Source organism: Brassica oleracea, chromosome C3 (genome assembly GCF_000695525.1).
Source record: "Brassica oleracea var. oleracea cultivar TO1000 chromosome C3, BOL, whole genome shotgun sequence".
NCBI classification, from domain to species: Eukaryota; Viridiplantae; Streptophyta; class Magnoliopsida; order Brassicales; family Brassicaceae; genus Brassica; species Brassica oleracea.
The window spans coordinates 54,055,861-54,080,526 of record NC_027750.1 but is presented as its reverse complement, the minus strand read 5'-3'; the positions used below and the strand labels follow the sequence as shown (position 1 = coordinate 54,080,526).

At 36.2% G+C, this 24,666-nt stretch overlaps 3 protein-coding genes across 4 annotated transcripts; all 3 read right to left on the bottom strand.

Moving 5' to 3' along the window:
• Window positions 1-9,939: 9,939 nt before the first annotated feature.
• On the bottom strand, window positions 9,940-11,094 carry LOC106330938. The gene has a single exon (XM_013769325.1). It carries the CDS (start codon window positions 11,092-11,094, stop codon window positions 9,940-9,942), a length of 1,155 nt encoding a protein of 384 aa, XP_013624779.1.
• A 328-nt stretch (window positions 11,095-11,422) lies between these two features.
• On the bottom strand, window positions 11,423-19,511 carry LOC106335050 (ABC transporter D family member 1). 2 transcript variants are annotated; one of them, XM_013773469.1, is made up of 26 exons: window positions 19,295-19,511; window positions 18,753-18,900; window positions 18,321-18,597; window positions 17,929-18,153; window positions 17,648-17,845; window positions 17,056-17,510; window positions 16,635-16,770; window positions 16,482-16,560; window positions 15,791-16,029; window positions 15,381-15,685; window positions 15,200-15,311; window positions 14,955-15,113; window positions 14,663-14,762; window positions 14,475-14,583; window positions 14,220-14,310; window positions 13,827-13,951; window positions 13,581-13,730; window positions 13,425-13,497; window positions 13,016-13,196; window positions 12,767-12,925; window positions 12,533-12,679; window positions 12,225-12,458; window positions 11,944-12,113; window positions 11,812-11,864; window positions 11,642-11,720; window positions 11,423-11,548 (listed from the first exon to the last, which is right to left on the bottom strand). In XM_013773469.1, exons 2-26 carry the CDS (start codon window positions 18,812-18,814, stop codon window positions 11,453-11,455), a joined length of 4,014 nt encoding a protein of 1,337 aa, XP_013628923.1. In that variant the 5' UTR covers window positions 18,815-18,900; window positions 19,295-19,511; the 3' UTR covers window positions 11,423-11,452. The 2 variants fall into 2 exon arrangements, with proteins under 2 accessions (XP_013628923.1, XP_013628924.1); XM_013773470.1 differs by having other exon boundaries at window positions 11,944-12,107.
• Window positions 19,512-22,707: 3,196 nt separating this feature from the next.
• On the bottom strand, window positions 22,708-24,294 carry LOC106328888. The gene has a single exon (XM_013767427.1). The coding sequence runs from the start codon at window positions 24,136-24,138 to the stop codon at window positions 22,789-22,791; it is 1,350 nt and encodes a 449-aa protein (XP_013622881.1). The 5' UTR covers window positions 24,139-24,294; the 3' UTR covers window positions 22,708-22,788.
• Between the last annotated feature and the right edge of the window lie 372 nt (window positions 24,295-24,666).

The following is a 24,666-nucleotide window of genomic DNA, read 5'->3' as shown; positions in this document are numbered from 1 at the left end:
GAGTTATTTAACACACCATTTTCTGCAGCTGAGGTGAAGCTTTCACATGTGTTGTAGCATACCTTTTATCACTACTAAAGGGAACAGACTCTGCAATCTAAGACACAAGAAGAAACTAAAAAAAAATATCAATGATTGGTCAATAAGACTTAAGGAAAAAAAAAGAGCCAATGATGAATTTGGTGATTACCATTGTAGATCGATGCAAATGTGTGATGGCAGGGTTGTGGCTCTCATATAAGCTTGAACATACGCTTCTTTCATGAGTGTCAGGAACTGAACATGTCAATTACATTACTAAATAACTTAGATTTATAAAGGGTTATAAATTTTCAAAAACTCAATGTTCACTATCGGAAATCTTTCTCTTAGATCCGACTATTAATAGATAACTCTTTCTCTTAGATCGAAACAACAAAATCCGAAAAAAATTACTTACAAGTTGTGATTCTTGCCGAGGATTCAACATTTTGAGGTTTTGAGTCTCGATCTCGTCTGCTTCGTGGATCTGGACGGAGACAACGGATCTGGACGACGGAGATTTGCGAAGGAGATAGAGAGAGAGAGAGAGAGAGAGAGAGAGAGAGAGAGAGAGAGAAGTTGAAGATAAGTTAAGGAAAATATTATCTTTTACACATTAATGAATGTGATATTTATGAAAATGCCATTTGATTGATGGTAAAGTTGAATAGTGGTATCAAGAAAAATGTATAAGTAAAATTTATCCTATGAAATTGGTGTTAATATTAAGGTGATTTTATCATATGTATTGCTATAATATACAATTTATGGTTTTTTATTTAAAAATGCTAAAATAGAACTAAGAATCAATCAAATGGATTGTCAATGAAATATGAATACAAGCTGACAGCTACATGGTTATTCAAATTGATCAATGATTTTTCAATATTTTTTTATGTCTTATATTTTATTTTTTGGATACTAATTAAGTTTTAACAATATGTATGTTGATTATATATAAAAATACAGTAAAAATAGTTATAATTATGGGCATAACTTTATGGGTGCACTTTAGGCGCCAAATTGGTCTGGACCGGCACTGCGTAAAAGCCTAGTGAAAAGCCGCCATAACCATTGGCTCTTCTTTGATGCTGAGAACGTGGAGATAATTGAAGAATCAGAGCATTTCTGAAATGCTGGTCATGGTTACATTTTGTTCTTTGAGAACCTTGGACCAACAAAGTAAGGGAAAATCACTTAGAGAGCAACAGAGGCTAGGCAATGTAAATATCTTGTAGAGTCAACAACCAGACATACATATATAGTTGTATATATGATTCATATGAAAAAGACTTCCATGATTCGGTATTGTAGGCACGTTTATCCTTTCACAGACCCAAGTTTGGGAAACAAATTCAATCATCTAGGAAGTAATAAGGTAAAAGGAGAAAAAAGATATATGAGTTCAATCATCTATAACGGTACATGTTTTTTTAGTCATCTATACTTTTATTATTATGGAAAACAGACATATTTTTTGAAGGAATAAAATATATTATCAATACAACATATTTTGTCAAATATCCCATAAAAGAAAAAAAATGATGTATTTTGACCACAAAGAAAATAAAAGAACAAAAGAAAAAAGCTACGTATGTAACTAGGTAATAAGGTAAAAAAAAGAAAAGGGTATATGGGACACGAATTCAATCTTCTGTAACGGTAACTTTTTTTGTCATCTATACTTTTATTATTATGGAAACCAGCAATGTTGTTTTTTCTCAAAAAGGAATAAATTCAGTATAACATATTTTGCCAATTTACCCATAAAAGAAAGTTGCTATATCCAGTTACAAACAAAAAAGTTGCTATATTTGACCATAAAGAAAAAAATAGAAAAGGAAAAAGATATGTACGTAATTTAGGAAGTAATAAGGTAAAAAAAGTATGAGGATTTACCAAATATGACTCAAAAATTGACTTTGATTGCAAAAGTATACTCAAACTTGAATCAAATGCAAAACTAACTTAAAAGCCTTGTGAAATTACAGTCAGACCTTTGTGACCAAACAAAAAACATAAGCCATTTTTACGAATATAACCAGAGCCGGTCCCAGTATTTATGAGACCAGAAGCAAATATTAATAAAATGGCCTATAAATTAGTTGATTCTAATATTTTTTAAAAAGTTAAAGAGGAAGAATCGAACCTACTTCCTCTTGTCCACATAAGAGCATCGCAACCATTAGTGCTGTAGAGAACTTTTGTAAAATTTGTGGCCGCTAATTAACATAATCTCACGGCGGCCGGAAGCACAAGCTTCTTCCGCTTCCGTCCAGGGCCGGCACTGAATATAACCCTAGTAAGTCGTCTGAGATGCTGGAAGTCGTCTGGTGTAGTTGGTCTTAAAAATAATTTATAAAAATTTTAAAAAAATTTTGACAAATGAAAAATTAAAATCATGTGTAAATATATAATATAAAAATAAATAATAAGAATATATTCAATATAATAAATATAAATATTACATATTATCGTAATATTATTATTTGATATAAAAGCAAAAAAAAATAGAATAAGTAAATATAAAATATAAGGAAAAATAACCAATAAGTAAATATACAATATAAGAAATTAGTAAAAAAAATTAAAAATTTATCTGAAAACTTTATGATAAAATAAATAATCAGTAAATATACAATATAAGAAATACAAATATTACATTAAACATCTATCATAATATTAGAATAAATAAATATGCAATACAAGAAAAAAAATAATAAGTAAATATGCAGTAGAAGAAATACAAATATTACGCTCAAATTGATTGTAATATTGTTATTTAATATAAAAGCATATATTTTGAATAAATAAATATATAATATAATTAAAAACTAAAAAATAAGTAAATATACAATATAGGAAATAAGAATATTACATTAAAAATTTAGCGTAATATTAGTATAAAAATATATACAATATATAAGAAATAAATAAAAAATATATAATATAAGAAATAGAAAAAAGTATATTAACTATCTATCTGAAAAATGTTAAATAAAAGGGATGTGAAAGACAATTTTATCCACTTATATATTTTAGTAAATAAAATTAAATCCGAAAGTAATAATAATAGTATAATTATTTATATTTAAGATAAATCTATGTTTGAGATGAATGTGTTATTTTATTATTTAAAATTTTAAAATAACAAGTTTTTTTCTGATAATTGGTTTTAAAAATAACAATGATGTTATGAAAGAAAAAAAATATGATGTGTTGGTACCTTTATTAAGAAGTTTATCTGTATAAACTTTAATTTTTTTAGCCTTATACAAAGAAAGTTGCACAACAACCCTAATACCCCATATACAAAAGTAATCACGTCATTTCTTACATATATATATCTTTCGTAAATTTATTTCTCTGATTTTAAAAAAAAAAACGTTTCTCTGAATTTTAAACAGAAAAATATGCTTTGTGCAAGAACAGAAAATGAGAATTTAAGAAATTGAGTTACACTTAATGGACGAAGAAACAAAAAAACTTATGAATGAAAAGAAGAAGAAACTATGAAACAAAGAGACGATGCTTTGTTACAGAGAAGATACTACTAACCCACGAGAAGCTGGTTTTCTTTTGTTTTCAATAAATCTGTAAGATATGCGGTGGTGTGTAGATATATTATTAAGATTTTGATTTATCTTATTTTTTGAAATTATTAAATTTAATTAATATTAAAATTGGATACTTTAGTCAATTTACATATACATAAGTGTAGTTTTCTAAAATTATAAAAAATGGTGTAGTTTTCAAATTAAAATCTTATATAAGTATATTTTTCCAAATTTTTCCTAAATAAAATAAATAATAAGTAAATATTACATTAAAATATATTTTAGTATTATCATTTGATATAAAATAATAAGATTAGTTACATAATTAATATTTAAAAATCGATATACGCGCGGATTATTCATCCGCTAGTCTATATCTATCTATAATGAAGTTAGCTTATTTGCCTTGTCAGGCGTCCGCATCATCATCATTCACATAGGGGGTTTTGCGACACATCAGCGCTTTCCTCTTGCATTGTCTCTTTCTTCCGTAAATGATTAAACGTCTTCGGCTTGAAAATGTCTTGGGTTTTTTTAATTTAAAATCAACATTTGTTTTTTTGTTGGATTTCTTCGTTGTTGTCGCAAGCCGTAACTCCCGTCATATTGTCTTCCATCAGTTCCTTCGACGGAGTGACTCAGTATTGATGGCATTCAACTAATTCACCCACTTTCTCCTCATCAATCGAATTGGATACATATATATAGTCTCTAGGTCTCAGGAGGAATATCAAACGTCTTACGAATCATATTTGTGCGACAGCCCTACAAGTTGAAGTTCTTAGAATGGTGATTACTCAGCTCCACTTGATTTGAAGGCTGGTCGTCTCGAGGACAGAGTTGTCACAAGTCTCCTTCGTTTTTGGGAGGCTAGGAATGTTGGGAAGCTTATGAGTGTGGATTTCATGTTCCTCAATGAGAAGGTAGTGAATCTTGAAAACCTTTCTTTTAATTACTTTAATACTTTCGCAAGAGTATGTACCATTTAAATCCAACATTCACTGGGTGTGCAGTGCCGTCAACATTCCAAGATCTTTCCGGGGACGGTGTTAAAACCTAGGTTAGATCTTGAGCTTGGCGAGATTCGTTTCTTGGACGCAATTCCTATAATTTTGAGTTTGGTGATTGTAATTATAAACAGCTCCAGTTATGGGAGAAATTGTGAAACTGCATTGATTTAGTAATGTTCCGTGCTGTTTATATGCCTTGCCTACACAGACAGTAAAGCACGTGATTAATACACACCTTCTGGTGGCAATCTCTATCTTTTAGATTTCTCTTTTGTAGGCTGCATTAACTCTGCAAATTCATACTTGGTGTGAGGCGGGAAGCTCGCAAGGTGTGAAGCGTGAAAGTGAAACTGAAACTGATGCCTGACTCAGAGAACCGGCTTCCCATCGATTTCTTTTTTCTTTTCTATCATATATATATGGCTTAACAATCTTATGCTTTTCGAAAAGGTTTGAAGGAAAATCCATTGTCACAGAAGAAATATAGAGCCACCACTGCGACGACATTTAAAACAATTGGAGGAAATGCAGGTTAATAAAACAAGTTTCGGTTTTGATTTGTCTCTCCACATTAATTTTTGAAAGCTACCCTTTTTCTACTTTGTCCCAGTGGTTACTGGTTAGTAGTTCCGGTCACTGGTGAGGTAACAATGGTGTACAAACTCTCGAGAGCTCTTTTGTGGGTTCAAAAAGAAAACATGGCAATGGTGGTGAAACACATCTCGATGAGCTTAGCAATTGAGACACGGGGTATCATCATCCGTAACTTCAAACCATTTATTTTCCTCTGTACGTTTAACTATTTCTGCCATGAATTTTTTGGATTCATGTATCTGTTAATGTCTTATGCAGAAAACAGCTATGGTTTCAGGAGGAAAGTTGACGTTTCAAGATATTTACGGTGCAGAGGCATTGCTGAATGAAGAAGATTAGGACGGCTATAGTTGTGATTGGGAACCTGTGCAGCAGAAGATGCCAGTTGATTTTGTGAAATGGTGTTGCTTCAGTTGCACTATGGCAAATCCTGGTGATATGGTTCATTGCTATGTATATTTTGCTTACTTTTTCATGTTTGAATACTTTTGTTTCTGATCTTATCATTACCAGTGTCTGCAATTATTTGTCTGAGGCATGGATATTTTGCATCTCTGTTATTTAAAAGACACTGGTCTCTCACCGAAGTCGAAGAGAAATGCGGAGGTAAGATTTTGCTTCTTTTCGAACATGTCATTAATATATATTGCTATTTCGGTTCCACATTGCCTAACTTCAAGTAACACTAAGCGTGCTCGCATCTCTTTTATCTTGATCTTAGGAAATTCATCTGCAACTAGCTCGACAGCTGTTGGTTTCGAGGAGATAATGTTGTTGCACTCAGAAGTATGATTTTGTTACTGCTATAGTTTTGTGAGATATCTGCTGACGTCAATACAATTTATTTATCTCCAATGCTTTTCTTCATACAATTATTTCGCAAGAGCTCCAGATGGTGAGCTGCTACTTAATTGTCTTAGAGACATATCTAACTGCGAGTAGTTTGTTTATTTCCTTACTTTTACAAACAAGTCGTTAACTGATTTTTTCTTTCAATTTTAAGGTCTACACTTCAGAGCATGTTAATATCACAAGCCAGCTTCTCTATAGGTTTGAATTTACCTGTAATGTTTCAGGGTTCAGCATGCAAAACATGATTTGTTTGTGTTATTTTGTCTTTCGCTGCTCATAATTTTCCTATTGTTTGCCAGCTACTTCACTGCCGACACATACTAATAAGTATTCAGCACCTGCTGCTAGAATAGCAGCACGTCTGTGTGCTGATCTAGCTAAAGAAATTTTCTCATGATAAAATGTTAATCAGCCGGGAACTTAAAAGCTCATTATGTTTAAGCTCAGGTTAGATTGGTAAGTTGCTCAAATGTGATGTCCCGAGGTTAGATGTCTTTAAACTTGCAACTAAAGGTATATTCACACAGCAGTTTGGGTGACCCTGACATGAACTGCTCCACAAGTTCGACAAAGTATGGGGGTGGTCAGAAAATTTAAACTATGACGTCTCTGAGCTAAACGCTGATGTCCTCCATTGTTCCCTGCATGTGCATTCCGTTCCTGGTCCATTCTGCTAAATGTTATCACAAGTATTATATTATTAACGTTTGTAGCCTCAATGCACTACAGACTACTGAGTTTCTCTTCGCCAGCAAAGTAGAGGCCATTGAAACAACCAATAGGTGGTGCTACATTTCCTGCTCCAAATATTCTAGGAAGCTTCAGCGTGGTTTTTCATCGTTCACCTGGAACTCATGCAATGACTGTAGGACTATTTATTTTTTCATTTTGGCTTCTCGTGCCTATTTCTTGGAAAGGTTCAGTATTTGATGAAATAACAACTTATGTTGATTTAACTAAGGATTTTTTTCTTCTGTAACCAAATGGAAATAACAATCTGAGCTTAACTTATGCAACAACTACAATATACATATCACACACATGTAATATTACGTCTACATCTTCAGTTGATTATTTTGTTCTGGTGCTTATCTTTTTCTAGCTTAAACTTTAACGGTTTCGATAGATAAATGTTTGCTTTATCTCACTTGATCAACTCCTCCGCAACTAAAGTCATTGCTGAGTTCTACAAGTAATAAACCTGTTTATAATATTAGATAAAAGTCACTATACTTGAATATTACTTGATAAATTACAGAGGTATAAGAGCAACTATTACATGTCACCGCTACAATATAGTTGACCGGTCCGGCACATGTTACTATTACAAGCTACCAAAATTATTTTCATCATTTGACGAATATTTGTCCACCATATCTATTACCATATTAAATAAAACAAATCCAACTTCTGTTTTAACAATTAGGCAACCAGATTCAACCAAAACAAACCCAAAAAAAGTTATGTATCTTTAGACGCTGGAAAAATATGTGAAACCCCATAAATGACATCAAAAAGTACATAGACTAACATTCTTGACACAATGTTTAAAAAGTACAGATACAGAGTAAATGTCCAAAACAAACAACAATGATATACTAACAAATATTAAGTTCGTCTATTTCATTTGATACACACACGGTCAATCATTTTTATATCTTAAGATAATACTTCAAACGCAAGACTTTTATATACTATCCAATAAACATGCTAGCGGAGTTTATGTTCACCACAAATAAAAAGTTACTAGGCATGAATATTTTTAAGAAAATAAAATATAAGAATTTTGGGTAGTATTTTGTTAGTTTTTGTTTTAGTTTTATTTGCAATATTTTCACCTTGGCCATAGTATTTTCTAAAATATGCGAATTTCAAATTTACCAAATTCGATACCATTTTCAAATTTATTCTCAAAAGATAACAATTCACATATTAAGTTTGTGATTAAAAAAACTTAGTTAAGACTCTTAAATCATTTATAAATATCTAAATATAATTTATACAATATTAATAAAATTTTATAAACTCAGCTTCATCCCTTAAATATTAAACCCTAAACAATAATTAATTTTGTTTCACATTCTACCGACTTCTCAAACTTTTTAACAAAATCATCACCTTCAGTTGTTTCATGAATACCATTTTCTATGAAATAGTGAGAATATAATTAGAAATTATGTATAATTGAAGTATTAGATTTTGAAATACACTTTTTTAAGGAAAACTATAAATTATATATAATTGAAGGATTAGATTTTGAAATCCACTTTTTTTTAAAAAAAATTATATTTTTAAATAAATAATTATTCTTTTACTGAAAATTAAAAACTGAAACATCATACATTAATTTCAAGCATTTAGTTTTAGTATCTATTAAATTACTGTTTATATATTTACATCTTATTTCATTTGGGTGAGAGGTCTGTATTCTTACAGAGAAATACCGTCAAAAAGAATGAAACGCTGTAAACTAACAAAACCCAAATTTTACTTTCTCGAATCAATAAAAATATTTAATTTTATTGAAACAAGTAGTTCTAAATAATAATAAGCATCACAATAGGAAAATAAAATTAATTGAAAAGTACGTCTAAAGCATTAATAAAACTTATAAGAAAAGTAAATCAACAACATATAGTTATTAAGTTATACAATATTTATTTTCAATATTATTAGCGTTTGCTCTCTAATAATTTTAAATTCATATTATAATTTATATTTTGTGAAAATTGATAGATATGCATTATATATATGTAAATAGTAATATGATAGATTAAGTTAAACTAAAATTTATATAAGAAACCCGGACGTAACCCGGAAAAACCACTAGTATTTATATAAATAAGAGTTTGCTTCTCTCCCAAGTTGTCTACGTCGTCTGCCACGTTACCAACTCAATACACAACGTTTCATTTATTCAAGTTTAAGTTTGGTTTGGGCTTTTGATTGCACAAGATTTTAAAATAAAGGTTGGTGAAGCCCATCCTCAATAATAGAGACTGGCATTCTTGAAACGCGCGATATCGGCTCAAACTATAGGCTTTCGATTCACCTTCTTCCTCCGTCCCCATGTAAGTATTAATGGCGTGGTGATTAAACTATCCACTAACCCAAATTTGAATCGTGAAGGATCGGAGGCGGTTTTGGGTTCGTGGAGATCGACGAGGAGGAGAAAACCGTATGAGGTAGATGTGAGTTTCTATCTTTGACAAGGCGCTACACTACTTTCATGCATAGTCATGTATGTTTATAGAGAACGTCTGTTGATCATATTCGTTTTTGCCCTACTCTTTTTAATAGGTTTTTGCCCTACTCTTTTTTTTTTCTTGAGGTGGATATCATCATCAATACCTCTGCTTAGAAATTGGTCATTCTAAATAGTTTCAGGGAAAAGCCTGCTCTTTCACAGGTTAGTATAATTAATATTTGTAATTGAGCTTATTGCATATGAGTCCAGAGCTAACACTAGCAAAATTTCAGGTCCAATTAACACTGGAAAGACTTACGTATGTGACTTGTGTGAGGGAATAGAATCTCTATTTGTCGCTTGTACATGTTTTAGGGACGCTGAGAGATCAGATTACATACCCTCTAGGCAGAGAAAAGGGGTGACAAAACTGACGTGTGTTTGGAATGATGTTCACTAATAAGACCAGCGCCAAAGAAAATTTTGACACAAGTTATTAAAGGACATGATGGTTGTTTTGCAAACAAAAGAACGGATCAAGAAAGTTTTTTTTTTTGGTTCTTTAATCATACCCAGCCTTAAATTTTTGTGACATCAAGACAAGTATCGATCAGTAAAGTGGAAAATAAGGATAAATACTTTTGGAATGGTATATTTAACTAGATTCAAAAAAAAAAACGAAGGCCAACAAGAAATCAAATGAAACAGCATAATTTTATTACACTTGATACTGAATACCTGAAGAAAGGATACGTTTACCTTTGGAGTCTAGCTTTGGTGGGAACCAAAAAGGGCCTGGGAAAGTAAACTCTCCACCCCTCTCTTTCTCATCATCGTCCATGCAATTTATTCCAAAGCTAGTGTTGCTTAAGTGATAAATGCAGTTTGGTCTCTTGTCATGTAAATAAGATGCCGGAAGACAAAAAGATTCAGCCTTAGAGATGAAAATGCACTCATCTCCAAAGTCTTTAGTATAAACAGCGTTTCCTTCCTCGTCTATTCTCAATACAAGGAATAGGTCCAATTCACTTCTCCCGTCTTGTGGGTTGATATCTTTAGACCATTTCACCAGAAAAGTCTCACCTGTGTGTGACGACTCCACCAAGTAGTGCTCCATCCTGCATGACCAGTCCGAGTGCTTCCAGTCGAACTTTCTCAGAAACTCTTTCTCGATAAACGTACCCGTGCTCTTTACATACATGTCTTCAAACACGCGTTGTTTCGGGTACGACAGCATCTGAATCTTTGGTTCGTTCACGTGTCTCCCAAGATCACACGATGCTGTGTAGTTTCCTCCAGCAGCGGGCATGGAGAACATGCCATCTCTCTTGGAGTACATTACATGGGAGGAGAAGAAGCTGGGGTCTGAGATTCTGATGTTGCTCCACTTGCAATCTCCCTGAGAAGGCCTACACAAGCTTAGCTGAGGTCCCAAGAACTTGACAGCCACGATGCAGTCTTCATCCTCTGGAGAGGAAGAGGACATTGCTATGTTGGTTACGATTTGGGTTTGGCAATGAGGCAGAGTTACAAGAGGAGGCAGAGGAATGCGTTTTGGGTCTGTATACGACGCATAGGGGTCGAAGTCATCTTGAAGACGAATGATCCCATTTTTCAAAGTTGCTACCCAGCCGTGGGATGCTCCTATGGTGGTTCCCATCCCCTTTGCTAACTCCATAGGCACCTTCTTTTCTGTGCAGTCGATCAATTTATCAACATAGCTGTAGATAGCTAGATATCCAACGTCACCGTCTCTCACAGTAGTTCCACAAGGTTTAACCTTAAAGATGCAATTAGAGAAGCTCCGAGAAGAAGCTGCTGTGAGGTGGCTTACCCCAAAGGATGGCTTGAGCCGCCTGAGAAAATGAGACATGGCTGCTTCTTCTTTTTACTCCTTCATACGTTAAATATATAAACCCTTGGACCTCCAAGTCTGATTTTCCTATTACTACTACTCTACTAACAATCAAAGTGAATATTCCTTTCATTCCATATATATTGATTGAATCATATTTTTTAAGGGAAATAATTTAATCAAATTAATTACATTCTATTTCCTCCAAATCAAACGAAATCAGTAACATGGATGGAAGCGTTCTATTTCTGCGGAGAAAGAATCGAGAAACTACATACCATATAATCTGTGGTACAAGATTGCTTGTATTCGCATTAAGGTCTAAATAGCTTTGGCTTTATTATTGTTTTAAAACTACGTAAGTGTCTTGCTGAGTCTACTCTGCTGTCTGCTCGATAGAACGTAGCTCCCAGTTTCCTTCTCCATCAATCAGCCTTAGCTCCAAGGAGTGGAACGGGATCAGAGCCGGACGCTGACGTTTTATGTGAGAAAAAGAAATAGTGAGATTTTGGTTGGTCATGTGGCCTCATGGTAATGAGTGAATGGGCAACAAAAAAGAACTTACTTGTGATGAGGTTATGAAAGTAACTCCCATGTCTTTTGCAACCCTGTAGAGCTGTTCCTCAACATCTACACTCGTCGCGCTGCAAAACCCAAAAGAGCAGATATAAGTGAGAAAAAAAAAGATGATTGCAAACTTCATTATATAGGAGAACAAGACTCTGATCATTTTACTTGGTGCATTCATCAAGGATTCCAAACTTGGGTCTGTGAAAGAACAAACGTGCCTACAATACAAAAACTCAGATTATTCACGTTAATCATAAAGCTGTATATGTCTGGTTGTTGCCTCTACAGAAGACTTACCATGCCTAGCCTCTGTTGCTCTCCAAGAGATAATATGTCTTCCCAGTTGGTTGTAGCATCCCAACCACTTTCATCTCTTTCCAATAGATAAACTAACCGAACATTCTCCAGTATGGTTTTCAAATGAACGTCCAGAATGCTTCCAGCTTCAGCTGAGGTTTCTCCTGTTACTTGCAAAAATAAACCATGAGAGATGGGAAGATCATCAAATAGCTCTACAGATTGTGTTCGGAGAGTATTGATTTGAGAATCAAACCGACCTTTTGAAGTAAATGACTTACCATTGGTGTACAACTTTGCTGCCCTGTTCTCTGCTTCTTCTTTAGATAGAGGATATATAATCTGATCTCTCAGCGTCCCTAAACATGTATAAGGTCGCTGAGGGACAAAAAAGATGCCATTCCCTGACCCAAGTTCCTTGATGTCCAATGATGGTTTGGAAAGTCTTCCACATACAGTGGGCCAGATATCTCTAAGGACTCTAAATACAGAAGTCTTTCCACTACCATTTGGACCTGAATTTTTTTTGCTAGTGTTAGCTCTGGGACTCATGCAACAAGTTCAATTACAAAAAATTAATTTCACTAACCTGTGACGAGGAGGCTTTTCCCTGAAACTATTTCGCATGACAACTTGCTTGCCATCAACTTCTGAGCTGGGGTAATGATGTCCACCTCCGAAAAGGAAATTCGATCTTGAGAATCCAAACGGCTTCTGTGATTATCTGAGCTAGCACCTGAAAACAGTTAAACAAAACGAATATGATCAACGGACGTTCTCTATAGCATATGTCTATGCCTTGTGAAATGTATGCTCTTAGTACCTGACTGAGAAGCATCCAAAAACTCATCGAGCTCAAAAATTCTGTTAATACCACCGGAGAGCTCAAGGAACTTCTTGTGTAGTTCAAGAATATCACCAAACGCCATAAAGCTTTGAGAGACGACGGAAGCTAGATACCGCAATGCATGAGCCAATTCACCTGGTATCAAGACATCATGCAAGAAAGCGTCATATAGAGAGAATTTGCAAAATTAATTGGCTCACGTCGAAAAGTATGTCAGATCTTCACCTTGAGTGGAGACCAGTGCTCTGTCTCCCTTGTGTTCTAGAGCATACAACAAACTCAATCCCCAAGTCACATTATTGGGAAGTTGCTTTGTCACGAAATCATCAAGAATGCCATACACCCATTTCTTCTTCAGGAGCATGAGAGAGTGGTCCAGTAGTGCCCTGAATTTTGTGTCAACCATCTGCTCCATGAAAAACAAAGACACATAAGGGCAGGTTCCCCTATAAGAAGTGTTAAAGCTCCACGCTCGCAAGTGAAACAATATTTGGCACGATAAGGCCATCATCACACAAATTCGAATAACTTTTTTTCTTAAGAATCCTTATCGGATTTCTCTTGTTGTAGCTCTGCTTCACAATTAGACCGCGCAAAATCCAACAGTTATAGCTTGGGAAGTTAAGACACTTACAGCTTTTTCTCGAGCTCCACCTCCAAAGAATGCAATGGATTCAGCATGCGTGTTCAGCCTCTCGTGCATAAACCTATATTAGCAGGAAGAAGTTGGTCCAGCTAGACGCTATAACGCAATCATCTGCAAAGTGGAAGAAACGTAAAAAAAACTTACCTAAACTTCCCCTCGAGTTGCTGTTCTTCACCGGCTAGATCACCAAAATCGGGAGCAACACGTCTCAGAAAACCCAGACCAAGTAACATGTACGTGTAAAGTATGGCAACTCCTCTCTGTCCAGTCAATAGCTTCATCCTCCAGGTAAACCTTCAATTCAATATTTTTTTGGCGTTATTTATATTTCAAACCAATTAAGAAGCATGAAACAAATATCAGGAAAACAATCCAAAAGAATGTACTTACCAAAGAATGTCAACCGATGGCTTTACCATTCCAGTAAGAAGTCCAGACAAGTCATGGGTTAATTTTTCCAGGTCACGAGTGAGTCTTTGGTCCGCATCAATACTATTGCCTGACATGTGGAAGACCTGAAAAGAAGATATGAACCCAATGAGTTCCTAAGCGTCTCTAAATTTGCAACATCAATTTAAAAGAAAAGAACAATAAACAGCCTCTATGAAGCATAGAACTAGTAATTTGTAAGGATTGGTAATCTCAGCATATTTCTTACATTTGTAAGGATATTTCTTTTAGCCTTTAATTCAAGTTGCACTGAATAACTCAAGTTCAGTCATAATTCACAGTTCATAAATCATGTTAGCATAGTATCTTTGAACGTTAAAGATTTGACCTAACCTTGTAAAACGCATTATTTCTCAAGTAATTCCGTAGCAGATGTTGAGTCAAGCGAATCCTCCACCCTAGAGCTAGTCTTTGCGTTAGATGTCTGAAGAAAATGTAACAAAAAAGGTTAGGTGAAACCACATAAGCAAGGGGTTCCTCAACTGTAACTAATAATCAAACAAAAACTAATTTCATAAGACAACAAAAAGAAAAAGAAAAAAAAAAAGCACAATGAGGTTTTAAACATGCATAAAAAGGAAAGATTACTTTAATGAAGGAGCAATGACAGAAGATGCACCACTTTGGAGAACACTCAAACCAATCAGACGAACAAAGGCTGCCTTATCTTGCTCCAAGACATACTTCACAGTGGTCCCTGAAAAATCACGTGCGGTTGTTAGAAAAAGGAGCCCTATCAATAAAACTAATCAGGTAAGAGATCGGAGTATGTTTACCATTCAACGATGCTATTCGGTCAGAGATCAGGGTTCTTGAGACGACAAGGCAAGCAACCAAAAGCAGCTGTCCTCCTTGTTTGTCAAATAGAGTGGGTATCTGAAACGTAACAATGAAGTGGTCAGATACTTTTAGCATTAATGTGGGACGAATAGCCAAGCGGAACAAATAGTGGAGCTTCCACGGAAGCTAAGGAAATGCACTGACATGCGTATGTATCTTTTTGCTAGATTAACAAAATATGTTACAAGTGTTTTTCTCATAAATTTCACAGTAATAACCGAAGCTCACCAATGTGTTCAACATTGCAGCTACTCTTAGTGGCAACGCCCTTGGGGATGTTCGAGGTTGAGGAAAACGAGGCAACACAACACTTTTATCAACAACAGGTGATTTTTCGATTAACTGCGTCGAGTACGGCTGAGCCTTTGAATTAGTTTTGGCAGATTCCTACATAGCACCAAGTAACAAGGTTACAACCACCAAAACAGCACCTCTCAACGAAGATTAAAAAATATTCATGAGCTTCTGAAGACCTTTCTAGCTGCGGCAAACGCTCGTTGAACAACCATCGCATCATTTTGCCGATTAGTATCTGAAACTTGCACTGAATCAACTCCAGCGTCCGTCAGAAGTACAGAGTCGTCCCTGAAAGTTAGTCATTTTAAATTATAGATGCAAGAATCCTCAGAAATATGGTTAAGAAACAATTCCAACCTCTTGTAGTGAACATTCCATCCACCTTCACCGTCTAATGACAGAATGACATCATGGAATGCAACAAGGGCTGGACGATGGGATATTGTTATGCAAGAAGTTCCCATAGCTCGAACCTTAGCAGCAAAACGTTCTTCCATATCAGTTGTCACAGCACTTGTGCATTCATCAAGAATTGCAAATTTGGGTTTGTGATAGAACAGTCTGGCCATTCCCAATCTCTGTTGCTCTCCAAGAGATAATTCATCACCCCAGTTAACCTCTCTGTCTGGTTGGTATCGATCCAATAAATATTCTAGGTCGACCTATAAGTAGCAGTCAAAGAAATAAGCAAGACGCACAATTGACAGAAAACGAACTTAAACCACACAAACTATTCTCCTAGAGAATAGAGAAACTAGGATACCAACATTTTTCAATAGCTCCACCATCCCCGTTTCAGTGAGTGGTACAGACTCTTGATCAGAAGTAAGAGGATATATTAACTGGTCACGAAGTGTTCCTACTGCCATATACGGCCGCTGAGGGACATAGAAGATCTCCTTGTTAAGATCAGAACCAACTCCTGGCTTCACAATATGCCCAGACACCAGGGGCCATAGACCTCCTAATACTCGGAAAAGGGAACTCTTGCCACTTCCGTTAGGACCTAATGATACATATTGATTAACAAACAATAAAATGGGAGAATAATGATAATATCAGGCAAGCCGACCAACATAACATAAATTAAAGTAACAAAAATTTGAAAACCAGGATTCTAAAAAACTCCAGTAAATCAATCCCAGAAAATGATGTGCAGACACAACATTCCACTAAGGCCCTCATTGTTGAACTGAACATGAAAGAATCGTCTATAACTAGGCATGGCAAATCTAATTTTGGCAAAGGTTAGATTGCTATCCCTTCCAGGGTACAAGAATGATTGCTTCTTCCAGAATAGTACTTCACATTCACATTCCCATTTTTTTATTTCCTTCATAAGGACAACAAGGGTACTACTTTTCTCCTCGTCTCAAGAATCATAGAACAATATTTTTGTACTGAGAATAATTGACGGTTTGCCAAAATAGGCCATGAAAAGGGAAATCGATGGTTCACCTGTAATCAGAAGATTAGACCCTTGCTCAACTCGAAGGGTGAGATCCTCCACCAAAACATTTCCCGTTGGAGTAACAACCTGAAGTAAGCGACATTAAAAACACATAATTTTGGGAAAGGATTACCAGTAACATGAATCTATGTTCCACCTACCTTGACACCGGAAAACTCAACATAGTTAGCTTCACTTAGGTAATTTCTGCTTCTATTTCTCTGGAAAGATATTTTATCATCGCCACTGAGTTCTCTCGAGACAGCCATCAACTCATGGATTCGGTCAGCAAAACCACTGTTGGAAGTAAAGACATTTCAATAATTAAAAAGCGTAGCCACCACTACTGATGGGTGTAAAAGTAAATTTAACTATTCCTCTCTCCTCCGTATATGATTTCACCAATAGCGCAAAATCAAACACCCAGACTTATTTTTTGAATCAGAAATCTTTTTCATCCTTTGCCAGTGTTTTTCAGGGGCTACCAACTGAACTCGTACTATTTCTCTTAAACGCGAAAGAAACAGATACACGACGTTTACCATCTGAGCGTCTAGCAAAAGATCTAACATAAAGAATTACCTGAGTCGGCTGAGCCGCCTGGAGCTTATAGAAAGTGTTCCCAACGCCTGAAAGAGAGAAATAATGACACTGGTGTGATATCTTATATTGCTTAGCATCTCGGCTCTCCCTAGTGTCGAGTCATCAGGTCTTAGATTCCCAGAGAAGAATGGTTCTATAATCAGAATAACAGCAACTGTGGCACCAAGATACTTCAGCAGGAAATCTTGGATCATGCCAAACCACCAGTGATCATGAAGCACGACACTCATATGGCTAACAAGGTTCTTGAACTTTCGTTGTATGTGAGATTCTTCCCTGGTTTCCCCACCATAGAATGCTATGCTTTCCGAATGTGTCCTCAAGCGTGAATGAAGTTTCCGGTACTCCCCTTCCAACTGCTGCTCTTTGGACATCAATTTCCCAAAAGAAGGAGAAAAGTTCCTTATCGCAGTACCAGCTCCTAGTACATATGCCTACACAACAATTGTTGAGGTTAGTACATAAACATCAGATCGAAAGAACTGTACTGTGAACGGATATAAGGCAAAGCAGCATAAATGGCTCAACGGAAAGTCATTCTTGTAAACGTATAAGGTTAAACAAGAATCACCAGTATCCAGAAGATGTATTTTGGACTAGCATATGAGCACAGACGCCATGCATACAATATCCCATCAGTAACTGCCGTCAAATCATCCTGAATAAGTTCGCTCAACTCAGAGGAGAATCTTGGTACATCGCTGGCAATCCGTTGCTCGGGATGCGTAATCCGACCATCCACATGTGATATTTTATAGTATACCATATTCTGAAACAATAATAAAGGAAGACTAAAGTGATGTCCAGCAGAAAGAAGTATAAAGAAATGGTAGAGGAGACGGCAGTGGCTACCTCAAAATAATGTGAATGGATAAGTTTCGTCAATATCTTTCTGAATCGCAAACTCAAGGCCCCAGTTATGTACTTTGATGTAGAGTGCATCGTGGATAGCATGAAACACAACATAATATTCTCGGTGATAAGACGTAGAAACAGTGGCGCACGCCTTAAGAAAGCAGCACGGAATAGGAAACCTTGAACTTTCGCCAATCTATTGCTCAAAGCAGTTCTGAAAACCTGCATTTTGTAAAATAACGAATTAGAAAGAGTACTAAGCTCGCACCAATAAGATAATAAGAATTTTCCAAGCTCTTGGCCATAAACTTGAGACATCTGGAATTCTATAACACTGAAGCAACAGTTCGTACACGAAGATAACACAAGTATTGAGAGGAAATGCATACCACAGTGCCCACAAGTGCGAGAAGATCCCTGGCACCCATTTTCCCCATCTGGGAGAGAAGAACAGCAGTCAGAACCTGAAGAGACTTCAATCCTCCTCCTTTCTTCTTTTTCGCAGTTTTCTTATCGTTTCCAGTCATCTTTTCCAACGCCTCATCATCATCACTACGACCATTGCATTGACGCGAAGAACCAAGCCTCCGGGAGCTGATCCTTGATTTCAAGTAAACAGCAGCTCCACCGGCAGCTACAATCCCAGCCGCAAGCAGTATAGATTTCCTATAACAGAGTAGGCGAGCAATTAAACAAAAATAACTAATGAGCACAGAGCAAAAAAACAGTATGAAGGCTGATCCCCACGAACATCACAAGAATAAGCAAAGCAATAACTTTTTTCACTAAAAATACAAATTCAGAGGAAAGTAAAAAGTTACCGTCTTGAAGCTACAAGACCACGACCACGCTCAGTTAACTGCAATAGCTGGAGAGAAGGCATGGCTGGAATGGAATTGAATTGAATTCTCCAAAACCAAAAACTAGGTTCTTCTTCTTCTTCTTCTTGATAACAAGTGTCCACAACACCTGAAACGACCAAGGTTATGAACAACTATACAATAACAAATATAACGCAAAGTAACCACTAGATTATAACGCTTGAGGAAAAAAGAAGAAAGCTGTATTAAAAAGAAATGTGATTTACGCACAAAACACCAACAACAAACAAAAAAAAAACAATGAAAATGAGATTCTGTAACGTAACACGCGTAACAAGAAGAGCAACAAAGAACAAAAACGTTTTAAGAACCCAACGAAACAGCTGGTTCAAAACTTTCGAATCATCGAAAAAAATTGAATCAATAAAGCTAGATAATCGCAAATAGCTTGTAAAAGAACAAATATTAAAAAAAAAAACGGATTCAATTCGAATATAAATTGCTAACGATCGCGACGAATTAGCCAATCCATGACTAATTACCTCAGCATCAGAGATTCAACCAACCAACGAATCTCTTCACCGGAACAAACAAAAATTGCAGCGAAATCGCTCGAATCTCCGACTCCGTAACCAACGAGACGTAAACAGTCGACCGCAACGGAACTCCTCAAATCGAGATAGAGAAGAGCGAGCGAGCGGAGCTAAACTGGGGAAGAGGAGAAGATGATGACGATTCTTCACACGTGTGAATAGTATTTTTTTTTTTTTTTTTTTTTTTTGTCAACGTGTCGTTTTTATTTTTTTCCCCTCTTTTGTCGATTTCGTTACGAATTAATAAATTTATTTGAGATTGATTTTTTTATTACGATATATATGCATGTAACTTGTTGAATCCTATGGACCTACGCCCATTCTCTGATTGGTAAGATTGTTTTTCCTGGAAAGGAAAATGTGATTGGGAGTGTAATCTTTGATATGATATTGACATATTAACTTACGTAGAGAGATTAAGTGCTATGTTTCCTCTGATAATTGGAGTAATGGAGTGTAATCATTCACTGATATGATATAGACATTTTAACTACAGAAATCCTATTTTTATTTAATTCTTTTGGAAAGAAAGGTTAAGAAGATTCATTCAAAATTACAAAGGACATGCGAAGTTTGCAAAAAATTATGAGAGAGTTACATTGAAAAGACATAATATGACTTTGTTTAACACTGAGACACACAATAGCAAGTTGACACACATTCTCTATACAGCTGTCATTTTTTGTACAGAAATACTCATGTTTTTGGTCTAAAGAGAAGTCTATTCCCTTTAAGGAAAAAACGATAAGGTTAATGAACTGTAATTAGAATAACTAAGTTTGCTTTGAGTTGCAATTAATGTTAAAAATGTGTAATAAAAAAGTAGGTATATGGGAGCACGTGAATTGTTTTTAGTAGTAGGATCTAACAGAAAATATCTAACATTTTGGACCACACAATTAGAAAAGTTTTTTTTTTGATCCAAGAGTTGTTTTTTTTCATTTTTTTTAGTTTCTTCTACTGGACTGAACCAGTGTCTCTTTTCTCAACTTCCATTATCACTAACCTCCTTTCAATCACCACATCCATCATCATCTTCATATCCGCCATCGCCACCTCCTCCACCTCTTTTACCACCTTCATTTTAATTGCCACCTTCGTTTGAATCACTACTTCCACTACCTCCTCCATCTCTCTTACCACTTTCATATCCACCACCGAGAGCTCCATCTGCAACTCTTCCGGTCACATCAACAACATCAACACAACCACTGACCATGAGATCCCTGTCCACAACTCTTCTGACCACATCAACAACATCCACACACACAACCATGAGATCTCTGTCCACAATTCTTCCGACCACATCAACAACATCCACACACATTGACCAAGTGAGCTACCATCACCTCCATTAATCACCACCTCCAGTATCTCCTCTCCCTCTATTACCATTTTCTTATCCACCAGCGAGAGTCTCATCCGCAACTCTTCCGGTCACATCAACACAACCACTGACGACGAGATCTTCATCCACAACTCTTCCGACCACATCAACAATATCCACGCACACATTGACCAAGAGAGCCACTGATCCTCATCCACAACTCTTCCGACCACATCAACAATATCCACGCACACATTGACCAAGAGAGCCACTGTCACCTTCTTAACTACCATGTCTCCACCGCCTCCACCACTGTCTCCTCGACAACCACCACCGCCTCCACTATGGTATTCACTGCCATCTCACCACGGTGTCCACCACCGCTTCCATGGGACTAAGCGCCGCCGTTTATATGTACCACCGCCTTGTTCATAGCCACCATCGCTTCCATGAGCTGTAGAGAAGACTGATAGATGTATGCTCGAGAATAGAGATGGAGAAGATGTTGGCAGGGAGAAAGGGGGTTATGGAGAATTTTGGATCGTGAATATTACGGTTCGTTTCCAGAATTTGATTTCTAGATCGAGAAAATGTCGAGAGATAAAAGGGTTAGAATTACTTTTCTTAATTTGGGAATCTGAAGAGATAAGATTATTTGTTTTAAAAAATAAAAATAAATAGAGTTTACTCTTTCCTTTAGAAAGGCTAACGAAAGGAAAGAAGAAAGAAACTATCCCATTGTCTTAGTTAGGAGTTATCTTAGTCAATTTGTTATGAGAAACTGTGTCATATATACAATGTGTCTTTTAGAGAAATTGTAAACTGAACTTGTGTCTCCCAGTGTAATTATTTCAAAAAAAATCATGGCATCATCAAGTACAGATTCGCAATGCATAAGACGTTTTATTTGTAACTATGTTTGTAGAACTGCTACTAGTACTGCACCACCATAAGAAAACTTTGGCACAAATAAATAGTACCTCTCTACATGTCAATTGGTAAAATCTAGAGTTTTAAGTTTTATAAGTTTATTGTTTTTGTAATCTTGATTTTAAGTAAGTTTTGGTACTTAAAGACAAAAACCTTTGTTTCATGAAAATTGTTTATGAGATTTGACAAGAAAGAGAAAAGTTCATGAATGAAATTTTGTGGAGTGGGCAAAGTGCAAACTGTACACCGAATGTCTGAAGCACACAAATCAATGTGTGATGTCTTTCACATATTTTCTGACAATATTACATCACCCATAACAAAAGAAAAAGACACAAGTTTTGAACCTTGGATGGGAGTGCTTTACGACCTTAACTTCATATGAAGCCCCATGTAAAAATGTTATGGGCAAAAAGATATGGGCTTTGAACCATCATGTGCTACAATACAACATGAGGAACTTTCTTTAATGGGTTAATTAAAAGTAATTTGAACCTTAACTGAAAAAAGGAACACGGATACGTAAATAAAAAGGCCCTTTGCCTCACCACACGTCGTCAACGTCAATCGTATAGCCACCGACACAAGTTTTCAATCACAACACCTAGATCTGTCGGCAACTTCTAAATGACTGTTATACCCCCTTCTCACCAAAGCCGTCGATTCACGATTCTGTGGACCCCACCTTAATCAATTTTGACTTCTGATGTTTAACAATGTTTATTTTCCCGCCGTCCAAAATATATTTTACAAAATTCTGTTAGAGCATCGCTCAAGCTATTTAAATTAGGTTCTTAGGATTTTTTTTTTTTGTCTGAAAAAAATAAAAAATAAATAGAAAACCAATCGCGGACCGCCACGTGTGGTAAGATCCGCGAACAAACTAAAAACCCTTCAAAACTCACCTCTTACGTAGGAAGAAGAAGAAGCAAGTTTTCAAAATGGTGAAGATCCACTGATTTTTTAAAAGGAGAAATGCAAGTATGAAATTTACAGAACAAAAATATTATTGTGTTGATTACTTACAAGGATAAAAGGAGAAATGCAAGTATGAAATTTAATTCCACATTTATCGATTTGCCTAATGAAGTAAATTTCTCCAACGTTCACTAGTAATTGTTCTTCTATTGCATTTTCAGCTACATTTTTTGCCGAAATTATAAAAATATGATGAAGCAAAAAAATATTAATTTTTCTTTCCTTGGTCACCGCCTTCTTCCAAGTACTCTTTCTTCCTCCTCTCCGCACTAGACAACACACAAATCAGAAGAAAACACGAGGCATAAACCCCATGCACCTTCCAGTTCGTCTTCGGAGGCTGACGAAGCACCACCCTATGAAACACCGTCACGTAATAATGCAACCCCACTGCAAACCCCACGAACGTCTGCGCCAAACCTAGTACCTTGAGGGCCAAGCCACAGTCCGTGGAGAAGACGAGAACAAGGTATATGAGAAGAACCAAGAGGTAGAACACGTAGCCTAGGGTTTGCATGATCTGCAAGCACACGTAGGTCGAGCCTGACGTGGCGTAGAGGAACTTGAGAGGTTCGATGCCAGTGACGAGGGACGAGAGGCATAGGATTGAGAAGTAGATGGAGAGATAGATTTGGATGAAGATTAGGAGTTTTTGGAGGGAGAAGTAGGCTTTGAAGCGGTTGAAGACGAGGGAGACTAGGAGAAGAGGGACGAGGATGAAGACGAAGGAGACTACGGAGGTGATGGTTGGTGCGTACTTGTTGCTGAAGTAGGGTTTGAAGTACTTCTTGGTGATCTCTTTGTTGGCTTTGTTGATGTAGCTTTTGGATGTGGTTGAGATTTTTTCTAGGTCTGGGATTAGGGTTCTTTGGAATCTCGTGGGGAGGTCTCTGAACTCGTTGACGAAGTCGTCGTCTTCCTCGTTGTCTAGCCAGATTGGTTTTATTTCTTTCTCTGCTGGTTTTGGTTTGGTTGTGGGTTTTGAGGAGGATGGTGTTTTCTTCTTTTCTGGAGGAGGAGGAGATAGTTTGGAACTTGGGAGCTTTGTGGTGGTTTTGTTCTTGGATGAGGTTGATTTGGACAGATCTGATGACTTCTTGATCGAAGAAGTAGTGGGTTTTGTAGAGTTTGAGGACTTCTTGAGGTCTGATCCGTACTTGGTTGTGTTAGAAGAAGATTTGGTGGAGTTGAGTTTGGAAGACGTAGTCTTGGCGAGTTTAGTTTGGTTCTTGGTAGAAGAAGAAGAAGAGATCGGTTTGATGAGCTTGGTTTGATTCTTCTTAATACTAGGTGTTGATGGAACAGAACCAGTAAGCTTCTTCTTCTTAGGGGGAGGGGGATTGGTTTCTTCATCACCCTCACCAGTTTCGAGATCTTTCACCAACAATCTTCTCACTCTAAAATGTGGATCTAAGGATTGTACTTGTTGTCGGTCATCATCAACAGAAGTTTCTGATGAGCCAAAAGTAACAAAGAAAGAAGAACAAGAGAAAAGGAAAAGAATGAAATAAAGCAACAACAGTAACTTTCTAAAACACAAGTATTTGAGTGGTGCCATTATTTTCTCTGAAACCTAGGAATCCCCTCACTATTCAGACAGATCTTGTAAAAGAGAGATCGCAAGGTTGTCAATATATATAAAGAGAGAAAAGCATTAGTGACAGTATGCGTATGTGTGTGTATATATATACGAGGGTTTGTGTGTGAACGAGAGGGAGAAGATGGAGACCAGAGAATTTACTAGTTCAGTGGTTTTGATAATATCAATGTACATTACTTGTTTAACCTCACCGACTGGTCATGTTGCGCAGATTCTCTGTCATTCTTATTTAGTTAATTCATTTTTGGTATGTATATGTATGTGATTCGTATTCTGAAATAAGCAAGAACCTAAAACAAAATTGAAAAATTAATTGTACGTGGGAGAGTGAAAACAATTGCCATCGTCGTCTGAGGGATCTGACAAATTTTTTAAATGTGATTTATTATAATATTACAATTACGAAAAAGATTATACAGACCATTCATAATAATAATATCTGTTTTACCGGGATCTAAGCATAATTACATCACCAGATTCGTCATA